We start from the raw sequence: 23823 nt of genomic DNA, 5'->3' as shown, positions 1-23823 counted from the left end.
ATTAAAGTTAAAATTGCTTTGATTTGCTTTTTCAGATACTATGTCATTTCATATCATTTACAAATAAAGTTGATGAAAACTGAAAAAAATAACATTTCAGAGTGTTAAGTTATTTGTGTGGGACAATGTAATAACTGGTATAATGTTATTTTAAATATTGTTCATAAAGAGTAAAAATTTAAAGAGGCCTAAAATATAAAAAAAGATGTTAAAACATTGGTATTATTAAATAGATTTTTAACATAAATAATTATAGATATTATATAAAACATAAAAATGTAAATAATTTTTTTAGTATTCTTTCAATAAACGTACTGCTAATTGATTTCTATTGCAAAAATCTGTCTATACAAATAATCCGGGTTGACTTCGTTTACCGTTAGTTGTTGGAAACATTATTCTGATTTGAGGGCGCTTTAGTTAGTGTATACGTAATATAATGTAATTATTTGGACGCTCTTTGAATGATTACTTTTTTGCTCCGATTGCTCTTAAGTATTATTTGGAGTGCTGATATATATATGTGCCATTATATCTAACTTCAACGAATATTTTGTGCTTTTGTTTAAATAATGTCAATATTTATGATATTTGTGAAAAAAAAAACATTCTTTTGTGTGTTTTAAATGCGTATTCAATTGCGGCTCGCAAAATAATTAAAATTTTGAAAAATAGCTCACACTATCAAAGAGTTAGGCCACTCCTGTTCTAGACAAAATTCAGATTTGTTAATAGTCATCGTTTTTATTTAAATTTTTAATTTATCACAAAATACAAATGGAATAAGAAACGTCAAATCATTACGGCTCGTTTGCAACACTATGTTGAATATTTATCTCTACCGTCACGATTTTTTTCGAACGCACGCTAGTTTAGTACTTGTATGTTGATAAAGAGCGGATTAAAACAAGCTTTTGCTAACTAGAAAAAGTCTTACTCATGATTCATATACGGGATATATTAATAGCTTTGGATGGAAGATATACATGATTTTAGTGGCCTGTAACAGTTGCAAATAGATTACATTTTTTTTTAAATACTCTAAAATCATCACCAGACATTGATGGTTTTTTGTTTCTCAACTAAGAAAGGAATTATAAAGGAATATATAGCTACTTCTGCTATGCAGCAGTAGTCATGCAATAAAGTCCCGCTGATAAATGCACGTGCGTTGAGCCCAGTAGCTCACTCGGTGTTTGACACTGGTGGGTCTAACATCTTCTGAGGATGTCGCGTGAAACACGTGTAGATTAACTGTGGTAGTTGTGTTTCGCATTGTTTACCGTTATATTAGATAATTTGTTTATTACTTGTATAATATTCTCAATTTTTTATGGTTAGCATTTATATTTCGGTATATACCACCTGCACATTTGTGGTTAAATTTCAATGTAACTATAAACGTTTTGTGACTTCAGGTAAAATGAATACCTAGACATTTTAATCTTATTAAAATTTACAATTAAACACGTGGAATCGTTTCGTTATTCTTTATTCGTTTCACATCACTTTTATTTCGCACATTAAATAATGTGTAACTTGGCAATTAATTTACAAATAAAAATGAAAACAAGGATATTTAAATTTTTAAAATCTCTGCATGTAAAATGCTTTTATTGCATAAGATTTTATATGCATATTGAGATAAAATTTAAAATAAGATTTCGAATTTAAGGAAAACTATTATAGGTAATGTAGACAATATCAAATTATTATCAAATTTCTGAATGTTACAAGGATGCATATCAGTATTGATGATTTATGAATAATACTTTACTTAATTAATCATAAGCCAGAGATTAATTTCATTGGGTTATAGCTTAAATTAATTTGTAAAATAATCATAGCAAAGTACATTACTCTTTATACATATTTAAAACATTACAAACATTAAATGGTAATGGATTTATATTTGTCAGGAATAGGATAATAAATTATATTCAACAATCAAAAAACACATCAGTCTAGCCATGTAAATAATTGATCTTATTAATTTTGAATATGGTTTTTTGAAAATTTTAAATTTATTCATTCATTAATTGTTAAGTGGAATAAAGTTCACAGAACTATCTTTCTATAAAAAATTACACATTTACTTAAACCTCTAAGAAATATTTTTACAAATTTAAACTATAAGTAAAACAATTTTTTTGTTGAAGAGGAAGGTTCTTTTAACATTACTGTGTAAAGCATAAACTTTACTGGAATTTATAGTACTAGTCGCCGCTCTGTTCCGCCAGATTTTTCTTCGGCTCCCACCATGCTGTGTTTTCCCCGACCGCAATACTGCAGTTTCGGAAGCACTATAGTTTGCCAGGAGCTCACGGCCAAGAAGGTACAATCCAAGGTATTAGTATATCTTCATCTAGTCATTGGGAAAAAAGTTACTAATTTTTTCAAACAAAAGCATCAAGGACCACTACTCGAATATTAAATATTATTTGTAAATAACTTCAGATAAGAACCAGCGAATCAAGGATGAAGAGATACATAAATGAACTAAAGTAAAGTATATAGAGTCCAGCAAATTGGCAAATTGTCCGGTACATCCATAAGCATCCACTATGATGGTGTTACGTAAACAGTTATCTGACCAAAATGTTAAAAGGCGTGAGCGAACATGTACTAATTAACTTTACATGTACACATATTTAAAAGTTCGAAGGTTGTAACATTTTTAAATGTGATTTCCCGTTAATTGATTGCACATAATTAATCTAATGGTAAAAAATTACATACAATAATAAAGAAATATCTTAAATTACATTGGGTAAACAAAATAATGCCGGCGAATTTAATTTACACCAAAAATTTCTAATTGAGTTTTATAAGGATTTATAGCCAAATAATATTAAATAGCAAATTAATAACAGTCAGCAATGAATTAAAGCTATTCAAGTTATAACCAGTCATTGAATAATATTAGTAACAATATTTTTCTAGTTCTAATCACCTTCAGCAATTAACAGTTCGAAGTATTCTGAAAGAAAACAATATATATAATATAATAAGAATAAGAAATATGCAATATTAATAAAAAAAAAAGGTGTCTGTCTAGAATATCTGCATGTACATATGTCTGAAGTGGCAGTCACCCAGAGAGCTAGGGAAGATCTATGCCCGGAGTTTTGCTGCAAGATCGGGTCAGAAATGAGGACACAAAGGAACCAAGGTCACCGACATAGCTCGAAGTATCGCTCGACTGAAGAGGATAGTGGGCGGGGCATATCGGTTGCACCGACAGCTGTTGAGGCTGGAAGGTTCTTTAGTGTCAATCACGAGCCGGTAGACTCGGCGTGGTAAGCCCGCACTAAATGACATAGTGAAGGTCGCGGCAAGTCGCTGGATGCGGACGGTGCAAGACCAGCCATCTTGGCGGTATTTGGAGGAGGCAAAGGCCTTGTAGTGGACGCCTATCGGCTGATGAGGCGATGACGATAATACATATGTGTATACGTGAAGGTAATTTTTTTCAATATTCTAGATAGCCTATTTTACTCAGTGAAAACAGTATACTATTTTGCAAAGTTTGAAAGTTTTTCTAAAATTGTTTTTTTTTAATACAATCACTAGAATGAGAAAAAAACATTACTTATGATGTCAATTTATACAATAAACCATAAATAATGAATCTTCCTAGTGACAAAGTAACCTTATATAAAGGAAATAAAAAAATTAATTGCTTTAAAACGAACAAACTTCAACTTGTTTTGATTAACAAATCACATATTCTTTGATAAATAATGTGCTCTCTGTGAATTTTCTTATAATTTACGATTATTCGAAACGATACGTGTCTATCCCATTTATAGCTCGGTCACGTTTTTATGTTGCTCCTAGTATCACAGATAGTTACATAATATGTAATTTTAACTTAATTCACGTTTTCTATGATTATATTTTTGTACATCTGTATCCACTTATATTGATGCACATATTTCTTGATTACATATCGTATTTGTTCACAATGACTAGTAACTGTCGCCGGTGTACTTAAATAAACCTTGTTTACGTATAATTATTTCTTTGGCCTGTCTTACTTTGCAATACATGTGGCATTTGCAGATCCCGCGGATATGAAAAGGCAGGGCGTAAAGGACGCTTTGCTTTAAAAACTCTCTTAAGTTAGCGAAGTTTGATGGCTTCCTAGAACGCCTCAGCTTATGTCGCTACATGATACAATTTTTAAAGATTGGGCGTATATGATTATGATACTGAGCTGTCGCAACTGAGTTTTACAGCACTGCGACTTGCGATCATAGGTCGCGAATTCTTTTCCTTAGATATGAGCTTACATAGTCCACACTTTATGCATTATTATATAAGATTGCCAGTGCTCTTAAACAAGTTTTCTGCACATGGACAGCACTGTTCTCTGCGTTCCATAATATCGCATTGCGATCATCGACCCACCTGCCAAGCGTGGCGATTATGGCATATCCTCTAATTATAGATATCTTTGGATGGGAGCCTATGCCTTGCAGCGTCTGTCTGTATGTATATATATATACATATATATACATGTATATATATATATATATATATACATATAAAAGGATATATAAGAGGTATTTTAGTAGCGTTAGATTACTACGCTTACCCAGAGGCAGCGTCATTAACAACAGCGCCAGCTGATGTTTGTCCGAAAAGTGTGTTAGCGTGCTTTCTCAGCCAGTACGTAAGGACTGTGGCCAGTATAGTGGTAGCTACGCCTGCTATCGCTGCCACTCGGGCGCCTCCACCACCCGCTGACACGAACACACGCGCCGAAATCGTCGCCCAAACTGACTCCGTCCACGTTGAATACATGCCCGATGACATGTCGTAATCTGAAACGTTATATTCCAAATTTGATTTAACACAAAAACATGTTAAATATATATGCCCGTTAGTTTACATAGCTTTAGTATTTAGTTGGAACGCTATGTTTAGTCTATACCTTTTACCAGTTTATCATTATGACCCATACATGACGAGTCTAGATGTCGGAGGCTTAGAGCATTGGACTCCATTTCCATTTAACAGTAACTGAGGGATGCTTCGAGTCGATATCACGCTACCGAAACCGCGCCTTGGAAAAGCACGGCAAAGTAGGGGCTGAAGAAAAAATAGCATGACGGACACACAATAGAATGAATTGACGCAAGGATCTCTAAATAATGGAACTTTAGTTCTGCTGCCACTCTATATGACAGCATTCGAGGCTGCTCGCAATCATTGGATTATATATACGTTAAGATGTTATAAGAAACCATGAATTTCAATGTACAACGTCATCTATCAATTTCATATCTGAAACTGGTGGGATTAAAGTGGGATTCTTTCAAGACGGTTGGTCTTGACGTAGTAACAACAACAACAACACGAAGTACGAAGTAGAAGTCTAATATACACACTTTATATTCGAGTTTCGCAGGTATTTATATCGACGTAAATGAACAATTTTATTAGGGGGACCGCAAAGTAATGTCGTTCCTGACGACATATTTTACAGAAAAACCGATCGATTTTTACTGCTCCGGTATTGAAAATTTGTATACAAAGTGGCAAAAGGTTGTTGATACCGAAGGTGAATGAATATATTGTTGATTAGAAATAAAAACTTGTGAATAATGTAGTCGTGTGACACACACTTAAGTGACATTACTTTCCGGTCTCCCCAATATTTCTGTGGAATTCCCATTTTTCGACGCGCCGCTGAATATGACGTAATGAGGTTTCCATAATACCGAGACAAAGAATTATATGTAAAAAAAGGACCAATATTTAGCCACTTTCGCACATGCAGTGGTAGTCACTCCAAGTGATTTAACGGCGGTAGTTGTGTAATTCGCATTGTTTGCCGCATGCGCATTTATCAGCGGGCTAGCGGGCGGTGCACTTTGTTGCACGACTACCACTGCATGTACGGAAGTGACTAAATATTGGTCCTTTTCTTACTTAGGATGGACTTCCGCAAAATAACGCCTTTAGAAATTAATTAGAATTTTATTTCTGTGGCATTGCTCTTTCCGATGTGCCGCAAAAGATACTGATTTCGTCTCCAAGTCAATTAAACAATGACAGAACAAAACAAAAAGGTCATTAAGTGTTTTTTTTTTTAATTCAAATTGTACATCCATTCTAATATAAAAATGAAAATATCAAGTTCTGATCAGATCTCAGAAAAATAATAAAAATTGGTACATAACCAAATTGTTTCGAAACATCACACTGAAAAATACTGCGTAACAGATATGTATGAAATATATCATGTTTTGTTCTGATTGTGTTTTTATTATAATTTTTAAACATCGGAATATCACGAACTGCGTCAAACTTTCAACTTCAGAGGCTATATTTACTACAGGAATCTGAAAGCACAATTAGAACCACACCAGCCTAACGCACAACGTAATTTTATGGTATTCTGTCGAAAGTCATAGTTATTTTTTTTACAAAATGTGGAAATACTCTTGTATTGTTCTCTCACTCCTCAGTTAGATCCACTTACCTGGTATAACAAAGGCGGGACTTGTGGCCAGTGTAAAGTTCATTGTAGTTTGAATACACACGCCACTGTGATTCCAGCCCCTCAGCCAATAATGCGAGTAACCCTGTCACAAAACGTTAATAACATAAGAATGGTAAAAGAAATGAACTTTTCCAATTTATGTTCTTGGGATGTGTATCCAAAAAAATACTTTAGTGTTTATTCCCCCTTCGGGATTCATTGGCAAGCTTATAGTCGTTCAAACAACACAAGACTGTATGCAGGCCGCTTTCGACCGGCACCATAATATGTTTATTCTAAATATATTACAAACAATGTTATATACATATACATACATGTTATGTATAATGCACATTATCGTAAATTACATATAATATTGCACAATTTTAAACATACATGCCTATTATAGGTGTACGCAGCTACTTTAAATGATACATTAAAATACCATAAATAAAAATAATTATTGTAAAGTGACTTGCTAAGTAGATCCAATTATTTAAAACCACATTAAGAGACGTCTATGTGCAGCAGTGAATGTGTAATACGATGTTCAGCAGAAATGATGATGATGTTGTTGTAGAAGACAACAAAGCGTTTTTTTACTAAGAGAAATAAGAATATATCATCAATATCAAAAACATGCTTGAACATTTTATTCTATTTCATCTATTTTTTACGCCTTAACATAATTAAATATGCAATATATTATGTAATCAGATCCTTTGATTTATTAATCCTTTTGGACCGGAAAGTACTTTCTACAGGTTATAATTCAAATTTGTATAAAGATTCATTAAGATATGCAATACATACTTATGACTGTGGACATGTTTCATTTCCAACTTGTGCGCACTACACGTTATAACATCTTTGCAATTCGTTACGTAATAATAATATTATCTTTAATGCACACGATGTATAAAAAGAAGAAATAATAATATGAATTAACAAGAAAAATGAAACGGAACAACTAAAGTATTAGTTTTTTTACGATCTTTAATATTAAGTTCCAGTTTTATCCAAGATTGAACAAGTTAACTTCATTATGACTATCATAAATGTTTGCCATTATCGTTTAGCTGCTTTTTACAAAATCAATTGCACGGTGCCAACAGTAATAGTGGCTCGGTAACATTTTAAGTCCACGGACCCTTCCGCTCGGTGAACTCAGTTCCGATGAAGCTATAAAAGCCCCCGGGTTAACAGCATCCACTTCAACCGGAACTAAGCTTGTTGTCTAGGTTAGACAGGAGTAATTCTCTCTTACTTTGATTATTTGAATATTCCCCCCTCCCCTCTCCCTCTCTCACAAACCCTACAATTAAGAGAGTCTGTGGCCAGAGACTCTTGCTGTAATGTTTTGTACCAAATTCCCTTAACTTTTGAAAGTATTAGTTAACTCTTTCGCTACGAACAGCGCCTTATGGCGGTCGACTATATACGACACTTTTTCTCAGCGATCAGCGCCTTTTGGCGCTCGACTATAGAAGCTTTCTCTCGGCGAATAGCGTATATTTGCTTTACATTATCGTGTCAATAATTGCATGATCATGGTCATTATTATTGTTTGTTATCAACGCGATAGCTGCATACGCTTCCTGTACGGATATTTTGTCGCATAACCAAATACAAACCAATAACATCAAATTTGGCTCTATCATGGATAAATGGCTGAGAGAGTAATTCATTTTTAGGCGCTCCACAGCGAAAGGGTTAAGTAACTAGTCTAAGTGTAAACAAAAAAGTAGTATAAATACACACAAAATTATAAAGGAAAGAAATATTCAAGTTAACATAACTTAGTTTTCTTGAACGGAACAATGTCCGCATGTATCCGTGAGTTTACATATGTAAGAAAAGGACCAATATTTAGCGATTATTTCTTTTATTAGCGATTTATTTCTTACTTAGGATGGACTTCCGCAAGGTAACGCTTGATTCCATTAAATATTTACATATGTGTTCGCGTGTGTGTGCGTGTGTGTATGCAAGCTCCGTATGTACCTATTCAGTACATGACGGCTGGTCGCGACAAGCTCATCTTCTATAGGCCCGTTGTGTATGTGTCTAAATTAGTGAAAGAAGAATAATATTATATGATACCACTAACGTACGTTAGGATGCGAATTAATCACCTAATATTTACTTAAAAAAGTTAATATAATAACTTACGGGCTGATCGAGGGCATCGCATGCTGTTCGATTTAGGGGCATATGAGTTCCAGCAAGAAGTGCAAGCAGGTGGCCTGCGAAAACTGCGGGCGTGTTGGGCCAAGAAGTGACCCCCACGTATAATGATGGCGCTTGTGGTTTCGGCATTCCCTCACTACTAGTTGCGTAATCAGCAGCCAATAGAAGTTTACACGCCTGGCTTGTTAAAAAGCAGTACAGCATTTCATCAGCCTGTACACCAAAATGATGATTTTTAAAATAATGAATTTGAGCTTCGTACAAATAAATTTTAAATGTTAATTAAATCTGCTAATTTTGATAAAGTAAAAAAATAAATTAATAATTACAGAATTCAAATTTGTTTGTTGACTAATTTACATGGTTTATTATAATGTAATCTTTGTTACACTTCATTTAAAAAAAGCAACTGTTAAGTTTCAGTCCCACTCTTCTCTGCAGATCAGCATTCTGAGCCGACACTAGCTTACTACTAATTCAATATATAATTCAAATGTGTGTAGGTAACCTACCCTACTTGAATAAAGATATTTTGAATATGAATATGAATTTGAGTATGAATTGCAAAAAAACTCACTAAATGTGCTGAAGCAGAAATATCACCGACGTAGGGTTTGCCTGTGAGCCTCTGGTACAGTGTTCTCGCCAATACAGTGGCTAGTCGCGACATTTTTACCTGGACTTCGAATTCTATCATGGTGCCATTGGCCAACAGTTCATCGGTTGATACAACTGTCAAAAAATAAATACATCGGAACAAAGTTAAAGAAAAATTGAATAATGAGGATTTGTACTTAAATTAGGACAACAGAAATAAGATATAGCTTGAGAATTGCTTCCATGTTAACTTCAACAACTGTGTTTGATTGAAAATTTAGGATAGATATTGTCCCAACACAAATTAATAGTTCTCTGTTGATTTTTAGACCAGTCAATTATAATGTCACTCACATATCACTTACAAATGTTTCTCATATTATCAATTAGCTCCATATTCTAAATTTTACTACATAAATATCATATTTTCAATGGCATGAATAAATATTTAAACATTGTAAAATAGGCTATTAACCAATATGGCAATTATAAATTTATTTGTTTAATGTAGACAGAACACCATTCCATTCAGATTTCCAAATTTTTCTTCTCATAGTCCACTTTCATAAAACAACTGAATCCAGGGGGACCTCCAGGAGCTATATTTCAACCATATTCTCAAAAATCGACAAAAACAGTGAAGATTCAACCAAACTATGGTAATTTCCTTTGCTGCTAGGTTTCAACCACAAATTACTATATACATATACTATACTATATACTACATACTTATAGTAATTAAAGTGATTCCATCCAACTTTCGAGGGAGTCCACCCCCGCTTACAAATTGTGAACCTCCTGTTTTTCGGTCACTCCTACGTAGATATCCAGCGTGTCTTCCGTGGTCACCTGGTCTCGACCATTATGGGAACTCAGAGACTAAACTTTCTACAGTACCTCGGAATGATCCGTCACATTTCATCAGATGTGCGGGCTAACTGGTATTATAATAAGGATCTAACAAGACTATTGTAATAAGGGGGTTATTTATTAATATAAACATACTCACATTCTCCATTAGGACCAATAGTTATATTATGATAAATAAACCCAATATTTTCTTCATCATCTAAAACTGATTGATAGTAAGCATTTGTGAATGTGTCCTTGTAATCAACTAATAATATTTCGGGCAAGTCACCGCTCTGTGTCTCATTTTGGAGTTCTCTTCGAAAGGAATGCAGAGAAGATGGCGGCAGATTCTTCGTGATTTCTAACGATATGGTCATGTTGTAGTCTTTAGCGTTTTGTGAATATTCATCAAAAAATTTCGTTACCTGCATGGCATTAAGTTATTGTAATTACTATTAGATCGACTGTTGACATGATGAATATTTAATTAAAGCTTAACGCAACGCAAACGTGGGCAGACCCGCTTCCAACTGATCCAATTAGAAATCTATGGGTGAGGCCAATGTCCAGCAGTGGACATCCTATGGCAAAAATGATGATGATGTTGAAAACACAATGTTGGTGAAAATTTACAAAAATTACAGGAAATTTCTATCAAATTTGTTATTACACAATAATTCATCCACATGATTCAAAAACCTGCATCTCAAAACCAATCCTTAAAAGTTGGCAATTGTTAAAAGCTGTTCTTGCTTATTTTGTTGTACATATAAGTGTCAGAGAGGAATTTATAACAACTATAGAACTACAAAAACTAGCAAAATGTGTACAGAAAGGCCATAAAAAATTACAAAAATGTTGTTGTTTTGACCACTAAGTTTAATTTATATGAAAGTATTACCATACTTTTTTATACATATTTATATGTTAAAAAACATATAGGTAGTATAACAAATGTAATCTAACAATAAAGTAAATAAATTAAGTAAAAATAAATGCTGAAGAAAAAGTAAAACAGATTTCAATTTCCAATTATTATGTTTGACGAATTTTCCCTTTAAGGATAGTCAAATTACCGAAAGGCGACTTTCAAAAATACTTGATTAAAAGTTATGTTATAAATATTACTACTACTTTTCTGCATTATACTACTACTCCTTTAGGAGTGTCTATGTAATTTTTAAAAACGTTCATTAATAATTATAATGAAGGAAAGACATTTTATCTAACAAAAGACTTACCTCAGTAAATTTATCAGCTGCATATGCATAAAGCGGCCAAGCAGTATCCATACTGTAAGATTGTAAAGATCCTCCAATTTGTCCAAGTTCTACATGTAGTTTTACATCTTTTGGAGACAGTGGTGCTAATGGGGGCCAAACTTCATTGCGCAGATCAAAGGCGACTCGCTGCGATCCAATATAGTCGAACGCTTCGCCATTGAATAATGTCCACAATACGTTACTATCTGGGTTAGAAACAATCACACAAGACACATTAAAACAAAAACTCAAATATACAATTACTTTTTTCACAATAACAAGTATCGACTAATAGTATTTATATATATAATAACTTTTTATCTTAAATCTCTCAATTTACTAATATAATTGATATAAATTGAATAAAGTTAGAAATTCTCACCATACAATGATGCATCAGAAACAGGTACCATTTTTGCCAAAGTGGCAGCAGTCATAATCAAAGAAACCATTCCAACAACTGAACTGGCTGCCCCAGGTGCAACACCTACAATTCATAAAGCATTACAATCATTTATTAACGTCCGCTTAAAATTTAACGCGAGTAGATTACTTCGTAACGCGTTAACAACTGAGAAGAACAAACAAGAATCTGGCTGGGGTTCCTATCTTTTTAATGATTGAATTAAAAAAATATGCTCGAAATTAAAAAATAACATCTACAAACATCTTCATAGTGAACATAATCTGAAATAAAATAATAGCGATTTTCATAGAGCCAATTTCATGAATTAACATAGAGATAAAAATGTTAATTTTTATTACAAAGTGCATAGGTAGTTAACAAATTGAAAAAAAGTTTCATTTATCTATTATGTTACATAAAATTTGCTTCGACTTACCGTCAAACAAGGAGGCGCTGTCAATTCTAGCTGTAACTAAAGTGACAGGTTTTGTAGGTTTTTCAACTTTCTGAAAAATTGTGTAAATATATTTAAAAATAAAATATGTTTGGTACTAACCTACGATAAATCTAATTTTCTGATCAGGCAGTTTGAATTTAAAATATCTGACATTTTAGTATGGAGTTCCAAATTTAAATTTATTTTACACAAAACTGTATTAGGTATTTCAGATCGGAAATTAGTTATTTTTTTTCTTAGCGTCATTCCATTTTATTCCAACATCATTTTGTTTGCAGTAACGGAAATATTAATATGCCCGGTAATTGTTAAATGAGCAAGAAATCCGTACTGAAAATACTGGTCAGGGAATTAATAACAAATCCATTTTAGTTCAAACATTCCTGTTAATAAAATTTTCATCTGAAGACACGACCCATGCACAATTATTTCGATATAATGGCAAACAGCAATTTTTATTTTAAGAACTTAATATTACTATAATTTTTTTTTTACCTTTCCACGAGGGAATAGAGAATAATACACGTTTTGATCGCCTAAAGGATCACAAAATTTGGTGGGTGTAAGAGCTGACATTGCTGACCTGAAAAATACATATAAACAAATTTATAGCTGAATATAATTTCACCAACATATCCATAATATTGACTATGAATAATTGATACATATTTTATATATTTTTAATATATGCTGAAGACTAATAGTCACCTTCGTAAACATACTGCACTGCTCACAGCAGCAAACATAAATGAATTCAATTGAACTGAGCATAAAGGTCTGCCATTTTGATTATGCCGGTCAAGATTGTACCTGAATTTAAAAATTATATTAGAACAGTTTATTGCAATTACTACTAAATAAATATTATTCACTTATAAATTCATATGGATTATAATCCATGTTTGAACATCCATAAAGATTACTTATGTATATTATGACAAAAATGCAATAAATTCAATTGTTTTGATTTCTTTTTGGCATCACTTGCTCATATATACTTAACTTTCACTAGTTTTTATTAAGTAAAACAAGTTATATAGGTTAATTGGTTATATGTGCAAAAGCTTTAAAAGTGTGAATGTATAGCTCATTTGTAATAAAAACTTATTACACCTATTTCCAATATCCTGTATAAAGTAATAATTCTGAATAAGCAATGTTAATAAATTGAACTCTTAAAGAACTTATGACAGTACAGTCTGGAGGAATAAAGAACTTGCAGTAATCTGAACATTAAAAATTCTTTTCCTTATTATATTATCATCACTTTGTTAACTATTTCTGCCATTGATTTTTGGATAGGGTGTACCATACACATTGATAGACAGAAAATGAGCTATACATTCACCTCTTTAAATGTTTTACACCTGTTACAGATTACCCTGTGTAGGCTTTACATTTTTTCCAGCAAAAACAAATACATTTTTAATTTATTATTGTATTATATTTATAATATGTATTATACCTTATTTATTATCAGTACATATGCTATATACATATGTAAATGTTTGTATTTGTAAGTTTTTGTTTATGTACCTAATGTGTTAACTACTACCCATTATTTACACTTCTACTGTTTCTATACTATGGTTGTCCGAAAGAAATTGCCTCATATGATAAAACCACTCATTGTCCTACTTTGTTATTATTATGAAACTATTCAGATGTACCCTAGCATTTAAATAAATAATATTAAATTAAAATACATTTGAATACACATGTAATGTTATTTTAATATAAATGTTACTAAAAATGCTGCTTACTAAACTAAAACTTTTTCTTTATAGAAAAGACATCAAATCTAAAAGCAGAGAATACATGAACTTTTTCTTCTCTTAGTTATTGTGTAGTTTTCGTTACCTTTTGTAGCACTTTTCAATTTTTTCAATTTCATCTATATGGGCATCAGGAAGATAGAAAACTGGATATGGAATATCTCTTCTTATTAAACCTGTACCATTCATATTCCATACAATACCATTACTAGGGTTAGAAGAACATTGACTACCAGCATCAGAGGAATATTCATTTGGGCATCTAGATTCTTGAGTAAAAGATGTAGGCCTGTAAAAATTTAAATCATTTTAAGATTTTAGTGAGTGAAATTTTTATACTGTAATTATCAAAATATTTTACCTCATTGTTATGTTCTCGTAAATAAGTATACCAGCAACATTATCTGTGTGAGACATTAGTAGTTCAATCACCTCATGAAATAAGAAAGTGCTCATAACAGCCATGTATGGTCCAGCAGTGCCATTGTAAACCAACCATTCAGCATCAGATGACTCATATATCATGTGCACAACTCCCACATCACCATTGTTTGAAGCTGAAAGTATCCACTTGTCAAGAGAATATACAAATATTTCCATTTGCAAGTATTATCTACATTTCTAAGCAATCATAGATTATGCTTAGTTGGTCATTACATTATCTTTTGTATAGTTAATATGAGCATATTCTACCTTTATTGTTCTCCTATTATACGGCCCCAAGATATCAAATTAGTCTTACCTGTTTTAATCTCAATTTAGAAGTTATTATTTTGCCAATTACATTTTTTTTTTAATTATAAATGATATTGCTTTTCAGAAAGTAATTAATATCTTAATAAAATGAAAATCAACTCTATATATATATATAAAATATCAAAAGCTATTTGCAATAAAAAGGTGTCAGCAGTAGGTGGTAACCAAATAGGTGTAGTAATGACAGATGTTATGAATTAGCAACATTAAATAGATATTAAAAACCTATAGTAAGTAACAAAAAAAGGAATGAATTCCATTTTGTCATATCTAATTTTGGTACACAACTTCTATTCATAGTAAATGATCAAATAGTGTAAAAAGTTTAAACATTTTTTTTTCAATCTTCAATATCATCAACAATAACATAAGTAGAAAGGTAAATATTGAAAACTACACAAGTGTAAGTAAACTTACATGAACAACCAACTTGATGTGTTGCATTCAACCTTTTAAAACATGGTGCACTACCTTCAATAGATGAATATATTTGATCTTGCAGTCGATCACATTGTGACACTGGAAGTTAAACAATATTTATTAAAAAGTTAATCTAAGAATAAAGAAACGGTACTATAATAAAATTTGACTTACACGTAATATTTAAGAAAATACAACACACTAAAAGATGATATTTGTACGCCATAATTACCTTACTTTCTAAAAAAAAATCATTAAATATTTTTTAGAATCAGTAAAGAAAATCTCTTTTAAGTTAGAATAACAACTGTTGACGACATAATGTAACAAACATGAAGTGTCACTTAATCAATCTTGCAAACTGCCTACAGTGACAGTATTTGGTGAAATGATTGAGGGGACTTATTTTTCAACAATTTAAAAACATCATTTAAAAAAAATATATTATTTAAATGAAATTGTCTTGTATTTATGTGTGTATTGTAATTTAATATAATTTATATTTATAAATCCATAAACAATAATAAAGTATTTACTGAACACACTTTTTACATGATTTAAAACATATTTTATATCGGTCACATCAAACAAACAAACGCAAAAATTTTACAAAAACCCATCGTACCCTTAAACCAATCCACGGCAAAATACACTTTTAGATCCTTTGCACATAGCGGCAGAAACTTTTAACAATATATTGTTAACATTCAGTTATTTTCGTAATAATCTGTAATTAATCAATAACTAAATGAATTTAAAACTTTTTGTTTTAACCTTTTAGTATTATTATATAATTACACTGAATTTTGTGTAATAACACATTATGTTTATTAATTAATATAGGTAATTTTTTTAAAACATGTGAAATCGTCTATGGATGTGTTATCTTTTGGCAACATTTTTTGGTTTACTGTCGGGCGTCGTCCATTTTTAAAACTACAGCTGTTTCATTTTATTAGCTAAATTCGCCTGGGGCAACACGGACAAAGACATATATATAAATACATATTTATTTTGGTCTTTATTTTTTTAAGACCTTATAAATGGTCGAAAAGATGGAGGTGCAGGTAAGGCTGTAGAAAAGCAACAAATTGTAAAATTTCCATTGTTCAACCTTGTCGGTTGGTCGATATTTTCATTGAACGTTTTATTCAACGTGTTATTTTGTAGCATAGTAAATTTGTTAAGTTTAAATGAAAAATTACATTATTGCAGCAAGTGCGATTTTAAAAGAACTTCATCTATGAATTTTTAAGCAAATTAAGAGGGTAGGGAAATAGCAAAAAGTTCTACTTACATTACTATAACAGATATAAAGTTATGTAGCAACTTAAACTTAACTTTTTTTTAGAAGTTTTTATTTATGTTTTTCGTATATTTCACATCCTTTTTATTTTTTTTCCTTGCAAAAATAGTTGTCTATAAAACATAATGAATTTGAATTGTCTTTTGAAATCTGAATATTGGGTTTAATATTACATTAGTTATTTCTATATCAACATACATCACTTTCTTTTAAAATTATTGTATTACCCTCTTACAGTGTGGAACTGGACCCACATGTCTCATAATGGTTTATAGTTAATGTGAAACCCCGATCTTTTTAAAATTAAAAATAATACCAGTATCCTCAATGTTACAAAGCTAGCCTTAGAAGAAGTTTTAAAATCACATTCTTATGTAGAAACTAACCAACCACAATACTATTTATGTAGCCTTAGATGCAAGTTGGCCATTGAACACAAATTTTATCATATGTACTAAAGTAATGCTTTTTTGTTACATTTTACTTCTTAACTACATTCAATTCCATCATTTCAAAACACTTCATAATTAAGACATTAACTTGTTTTGTTGCACAAGTTAATATCTATTGCTAACAGGACAATCAATCCATATAAAGAACTCTTTAAGTTCTATCAATATTTTCTATGTTGCGTAAATCACTTTGAGCCTTTAATTTTACAAGTGCTTTTATCTATTGCGAATGCATTGTAAAGTATGTGTTGTACAGTTTAAAGAATAATTCAATATGATTACTAGCCAAAGCCAAATTCAAAGCCTGGTATCACATCACAAGTACTGAGAAATTAAAGATTATTCAAAAGATGTGAAGTTGTCTCTTAGATATTTAGACTCTTGTTTCAGAAGCTATTAGCAACTTCATATTTTAGTTACACTGTAAGCTCAAAAATGGGTAAGATAAAGGGCTATCTTCACAGCCATTCAAGTCCTTTATGATATATTTGCTTAATAATGATATAGCATTTTGATACTGATGAACAATAAAAAACGTTATCCAGCTATTTCTATATTTTTGTTAATGATTGGATTTTAAGTTTGTTATAATATGTACAGGTTTTAATAATTTTGCACTTTATTTTTTATATATGTAGGACTCGTCAACAGTTTAGAAAAGCATTACAATAAATGTGTAAATAAAAAAATTCATATGTAATTTATTTTTATTTCAGCCTGATTCACTACTGAATTTAGATGATTTGCTACAATGTCCAGTATGTTATGAAATTCCTACTGGGCAGATATTTCAATGTAATGAAGGTCATCATGTGTGTGGGCGATGCAAAGCTCGCCTTGATGTGTGTCCTGTATGCAGAGCACTTTTCTTTGGCACACGCAATTATGCTATGGAAGAACTAATAGCCAATTTCAGAAAATTACGCTCATTTGTAAGTAAAGTTTTTGGTACTTCAAAAAATTATTAAAATTAATACAGAAGTATTAAGAGTTTATGCATTATAGTTTTAATGTAAATATTAAGCTGTTAAACTGGCATCAAACAAAAAATAACAAGGCAGCCGATTGTACCATTAAGTATGAAAATTGAAAAACCACCTTAATACCATGTGATAAATTCAAAACTACAAATCATCATAAATTAACATATAGTGATAAACAGAATAAAGCATCTTTATTTGTATAAAATGTTTTTCTCTGGCAAGTGTTGGTGATGAAGGTCAACACATAAATATGCATTTTGTACAGAATTACATTTACTTTTCTCTGCTTATTTGCAGTCAGTCTCAAGCTATAAGAAGATTTGTTTCTTGTCCTTTTTGCCACTTTTCAGGTGCTCCTCAGCAGGAAATATCTTATGCTTCGCCAGCTGTCACCAAGTTTTTGAAATCATGGCATTTTAGTTGTTAAAGTGAAGAGGTAGTAACATATGTGTAGGAAAGTCTTCATTTTAAATAGAAGACTTTTGTGCTTATCAAATCACTTATCCAAATATGCCTGGATATCTGAAAATACAGCTGAGCATTATTTTTTTTTCAAAGAATTGTCTTATCCTGTCACAAACAACATATTAATACACCTTGTTAAGTGTTGTTGTCTGAAGCATAACTTGAGTGTAGGTATTACCGGGTTGTGGCTGTGTAGTGGTGATTTTCTAATATCAAATCTACAAGATGTTTAAGAGAATCCTTCAGAACAGTTTTAGATGGAAACTGCATGAGTATTAGGATTTACTGTATATAAGAGACAATTTTTTTAATACAGAAACTGGGCGGCAAACTCACCACAGGTTCAGGCTCTTCAGAGAGTAGTACACCGGCTCGTGACACAGGAGATACTGAAAATGATACAGGTGAAGAAGAGGAAAATAATGTTAATGTACCAATTGTAAGTATTTTTTCTCCATTTCGGAACCTGGTGCACCTTTGGTGCACTACGTGTGGCCTATTGGCATCATGGGATGGACTGAGAATCTTGTTAAAGTTGTGGGATGATGCTGAATGCAGGCCGCTGCCTTTTGGTTCTAATAGAACTCTAACTTTATGGGCGAGGCCATAGCCTAGCATTGGATGACAGTTGAAATGATGATGAAGTATTTTTGGTTTTTTTATATATAGATCACAGAACCCAACAAACATGTGTCCCACTTGCGTGAATTTGTACTGTCAAAAGTTCCATTCATTCATAGTTCTTAAGAAAAGTTTTTAAATTTTTTGTACAATTTCTTCATTACAAACATTCTCAAGCATTAACACAAACGTGAAAAGAAATATGCCAATATGGTTTTAGCGATTGACTACTATGTATAAAAAATTGTATCACAAATATTATAATTTTTTTACCGCAGGATCCTTATATAATTAATAATCCAATCGTTGTTAAAGACGTTTGTGCATTATTGTATATTGGCTTAACTAAAATATTATACAGCTCTTAATATGCAGCTACAGTTTGAAAAAATGATAGTTTTATTTCCAACCATAACTAAAAAATGTTATTTTATATTTTCATCATTGTTAATTAAATTAGAGGTTGTTAACTAACACTTCACATGTGGGTATAATTAATAATGTAATTAAAATAAGTGTATAGACAAATTAAGTGTTGTTTACATTTTCAGGAAAGAATTTTGCGGGCACCTCAAGCATGCAAAGGATTATTTCGTTGCCTTTGTTGTAAAAATGGAAATGCTGAGCGTTTGCCTGCAGCACGTTTACTGAACCACCTTCGTTATTTTCATTCTCCTGATCTTATTGAGGTATGTAATGCTTTATTTAAATTCGTTTATTGTAAACATTATCCTCTGAAATAATAACTAATGTTTCTATAATTTTAGGGTCAGTCTGACAATGGGGAGTACTTACAGGCTTGGCAATTTCCTACTACAATTGGCAGAATAGTAACTGCTGTCCGTGTTTCAGATATGGGCATTTTCTTTTTGATTATTGAAATTACCGGTAAGAATTAAAAAATTGTGTTTCCAGATTTGTATTTGACATAGCTTTGCTTAATAATTTTTCCTTGTTATTCATTCTGTTTACTCTTTTTTTTTCAGATGCTTGTGTTTATTCTTGGTTGACCATGGCTTCGTCTCCATGGGTGGCTAATGAATATTCTTATTCAGTCACCATTTCTGGTAATGACCGTGAAGCCATATTCTCTGACTGCGTATGTATACATATATATATATAATATGACATTTTTTACTGATTTGGGATGACTTTTTTTTAGATGGCTTTCAATTTTCTTTTTTTTTAGGTATGGTCTGTAAGATCTTGTGAAGGCTCTTTAAAAAAGAGAGGTCATTGCTTAGTTGTCAATGGCTTAGATGCAAGGGCATTAACAACTCTTACGTCTATTAGCGCCAAATTATGTTTGCGTCGCACACCTGCAGATCAGTTGGCACATCAAACACAACCACGGGCTGTAATGAGAGTTGCCACACGCGGTAATGCCAGAGAAAACGTGCTACAAGATTTGCAGAACAATGTGGCGCGGCTTTCGCAAGCTTTTGCTACTTTAGAAGCAAGTGCTATGCGTTCCGAAACTGAAATTCGTTCTATAATTGACACCGCTCCCGAAGATAATCAAGTCACAGAACAAAACACAGTTGCAACAGTTGAAACTGAATCTCAAGTCCAGTCAGGTAATCAAGAGAGTCAACCGCTATCTCGCAATGCGCGTAGACGCATGCGTCAGAGATTGCGCACAGCATTACAAGCAACGCAGCCCCCACTTCCGTCCCTTCCCGTGCCTCACACCCAAACACAAAGCCAGCAACATGCACCTGTGAGACAAAACTGTCCTATTCGTGCGAACACCACGGAACAACAGGTAATACCAAATTATCAAACGCAAACCAATTTAACAAATGGACCATCGACTTCAAACGAAAATTCTCAGAGTACAAACCAGGCTCGCAATAAGAAGAAACGTCGTCTGCGTAGGTAAACTTATTGATTATTGAATTTACTTTAGTGTTAAGTAGTATTGTAGTAAGTGACATAATAAAATAATGTACTCGAGGATTTGAAGCATTGGGCCATCTATGTAAAATTTGCTTAATTGTGTAAATAATTTCGTCTATTGACAACGCAATCTTTACAAGTGCTGTGATAAATTAATTGCTGCGTGGTAACTTCATGCAAAAATTGTCTTCAAATATTGTTTACTCATCCATAAGGAGTAATATTTTGTGATGGAAATAGATTATAATGGTTATTGAATAATTTAACCGTACACATTATACAATGATGACATGCATTTTGCAATTTTGTTGTGTATTATAAGAGTTAAGTAGATACAAGTTGACTAAACAATGTTTTAATTTTTTATAGTGAATTGTATAATGTGTTTATTCCTTGAAGTCTGTTAAGTGTTAATTGTGAATAATTATGATTTAAGAACTCAAAGTTGTTTGATTTTGTAATTGAAGATCTTTTTTGATAATTAGGAAGACAAGGGGTCACACTATCGTACACTGGTTTCTATATAGAATTATTGACGTAACATTGACTGTTGAAACAAAATTCCCAGTAAAATGTGTGAACCAGTACAGACCACAGGGGATGAAAATATAAAATTGAGTTAGAGCTAGTCACAACTTTCTTGTAAGGATTTCATTACCGTTGATTTCGAGCTATCTTTACCTTTATCTATTTCATATTATATATGTCAAGTACATGGAGCACAGATTTGAATCTCCTTATAAATATTACACTTCTAATTGTTCAATTTGTAATATTATCTTTTCTTAGATTTATTTTATCTTCATAATTTCCTTCCTTTAATAAAGAGAATTATATATTCTTCCGTTTTTTGTTAATGACCTAGTTTTAAAACCTTTTTATTTAGAATAAGATCCATAACAGTTAGAATAAAATGGTATAAAAAATCTTAAAGCGAGTAGTGTACATGTTAAACAAAAAAAATCTCATTTAATTATATATAAATACATGAGATTTCCACTTATAAACTTCTCACGATATCTCTGGAACCAATAAGGCTTAGAGAATTTAAAATTAGGAATATACCTTTCCCTGGGTAGTGGGTTACAGGTAAATTTTTGCGTACCAACTTTTCACAACGTATCGTTTTTTTTTTTTCGGTGGGTGAAATCTTCCGGTATTCAAGATGCCCTGCCTTTGGGGGGAGGACAGGGGTATGTTGGATTCCTACCCACTAACCCCCCCCCCCCGGTGGTCGCCCTCTGCGCTAAACGGGGGACCGCGGTATCTCCCGGTCAGGGATCGCCACGCGGTCTTCCCTCGCGCTGTACTATTTTTCGATAGCCCGTTCCGGGGTATGCGTAGATACGCTACCCCCGAAACCCTCGTGGTGTTATTACGATGGTTCGAGACCACGTCGAACCATCGTCCGCCTCAGAGTCGCCGAAGCTAGTGGGAGTTTAGGGCCCCCACCCTAAACTTCCGCGACTCCGAAGGCCCCGTTAATGGTAGGGGAGCACCTGTCCTCTGCCGATCCCGTTCGGCTGCCTCCTTCTAGCCCATGACGGTCTCACAAAAAGAGGCCACGGCCCTCCACGCCGATGACCCACCCAGCATCGCCGACACGACTGCTGGCAAGGAAAGGTCCTGTCCGATCTCGTCCGCCAGAATCCGCCGCTCCGACTGCCACGCCGGGCAAACCGTAAACGTGTGCAATGCGAAATCCTGGGCGGCCCCTCCGCAGTGGAAGCAGTTCGCCATCGCTTCGCGTCCAATCCTACACAGGTAATCACCGAAACAACCGTGCCCGGTGATCATCTGCGTAAGACTGTAGGTGAGCCTTCCGTCTCGTCACTGTATCCAGGCCTCGAAGACGGGCAGGATCGCTCCAACGACGCGTCTGCGCGCATAGCGCTCTTCCGAGAGCTTAGCGCGCCACGTCGCGAGCGCCCTGCGCCGTTCCTGCCATCTGACCGCCTCGAGCACACGGTCCGTCTCGCCACCGCCGTCTCGGAACGTACCGTACCTTAAGGCGGACTTAATACCGTACAGGCATTCTCTACCGTTCAGCCTAGAGTGGTGCAGATATAAGTATGCAGGTTTGTAAATGTAAAAATCTATATACGAGTAAATAATGGGCTTACACTGCTTGTAACAGAGTAATGGACCTTTTATCAAGAAAAGTATAATATTTTTAAAAATAAAAATAAAAATCTATCTATATATATATATATAAAAATGTGTCTCACACATATTGATAGAAATCTTTGAAGATGATTATTTATTTATAACGCGTGTCAAAAATATACACTTTCGTTTATATTAACTACACTTTTATATCATTATTAATTAGCATTTATATTTTTTAAAGATATGCACATAATTCGCATTAATCTATTTAATATCTTATCACCATTACTAATTACCAAGTTTACTAGAAATAAATACAAGAAACAGGCCGTGGTGCAAAATTAAAATGTTAACACGAACAATAACTTACATGATAATTTATTAAAACAATAATATAAATACATCGTACCAACAATTCTAACCATAAATAGACTACGAAATATTATTTATTAATTACAAACACAATCACAAATTACCATTGCAATTATATTTATATCTATGATTAAAATTATAATTACATACTTTGTAATTGGATATAATTTACAGAAGGGAAATTGGTTTTTTAATTCTTATTATCGACTACCCTTACAGTGTTTCAGCTTTTGCCCTTGTATCAATAATTTTTCAACCACAGTTTATCACGCTGCAAGTCTTGTCCGTACCAGGCGATTGCGGTTTTGGAACATGTACAGAAGTAAGCCCTCATACAATAAAGCTTTTGAAGTACGTTGGGTTAATGATTTATCATAGCTAGTATTTCGTCGGGGTCACCACTACAGG

At 32.8% G+C, this 23823-nt stretch overlaps 2 protein-coding genes across 3 annotated transcripts; one reads left to right on the top strand and one right to left on the bottom strand.

Moving 5' to 3' along the window:
* Nucleotides 1–1808: 1808 nt before the first annotated feature.
* Nct (Nicastrin) lies at nucleotides 1809–15544 on the bottom strand. Of its 2 annotated transcripts, XM_068772224.1 has the most exons (15): nucleotides 15383–15544; nucleotides 15206–15307; nucleotides 14394–14589; nucleotides 14118–14321; nucleotides 12966–13067; nucleotides 12753–12840; nucleotides 12237–12306; nucleotides 11777–11881; nucleotides 11374–11600; nucleotides 10290–10557; nucleotides 9261–9415; nucleotides 8666–8896; nucleotides 6494–6596; nucleotides 4601–4829; nucleotides 1809–2980 (listed from the first exon to the last, which is right to left on the bottom strand). In XM_068772224.1, the coding sequence occupies exons 1-15, from the start codon at nucleotides 15432–15434 to the stop codon at nucleotides 2956–2958; spliced, it is 2157 nt and encodes a 718-aa protein (XP_068628325.1). In that variant the 5' UTR covers nucleotides 15435–15544; the 3' UTR covers nucleotides 1809–2955. The 2 variants fall into 2 exon arrangements, with proteins under 2 accessions (XP_068628325.1, XP_068628327.1); XM_068772226.1 differs by lacking the exons at nucleotides 14394–14589; nucleotides 15383–15544 and having other exon boundaries at nucleotides 15206–15269.
* Nucleotides 15545–16132: 588 nt separating this feature from the next.
* Nucleotides 16133–21745, top strand: LOC137929474 (uncharacterized). Its single transcript, XM_068772440.1, has 7 exons — nucleotides 16133–16275; nucleotides 17683–17898; nucleotides 18731–18853; nucleotides 19587–19724; nucleotides 19803–19923; nucleotides 20022–20134; nucleotides 20225–21745. Exons 1-7 carry the CDS (start codon nucleotides 16252–16254, stop codon nucleotides 20915–20917), a joined length of 1428 nt encoding a protein of 475 aa, XP_068628541.1. The 5' UTR covers nucleotides 16133–16251; the 3' UTR covers nucleotides 20918–21745.
* The last annotated feature ends 2078 nt before the right edge of the window (nucleotides 21746–23823 follow it).

Source organism: Battus philenor, unplaced genomic scaffold, assembly GCF_028537555.1.
Source record: "Battus philenor isolate CCGP_79_NKW_IND1 unplaced genomic scaffold, ilBatPhil1.0.hap1 SCAF_5, whole genome shotgun sequence".
In the NCBI taxonomy this organism is placed as follows: Eukaryota; Metazoa; Arthropoda; class Insecta; order Lepidoptera; family Papilionidae; genus Battus; species Battus philenor.
The sequence above is the reverse complement of the archived record's forward strand: the minus strand, read 5'-3'. Positions and strand labels throughout refer to the sequence as shown.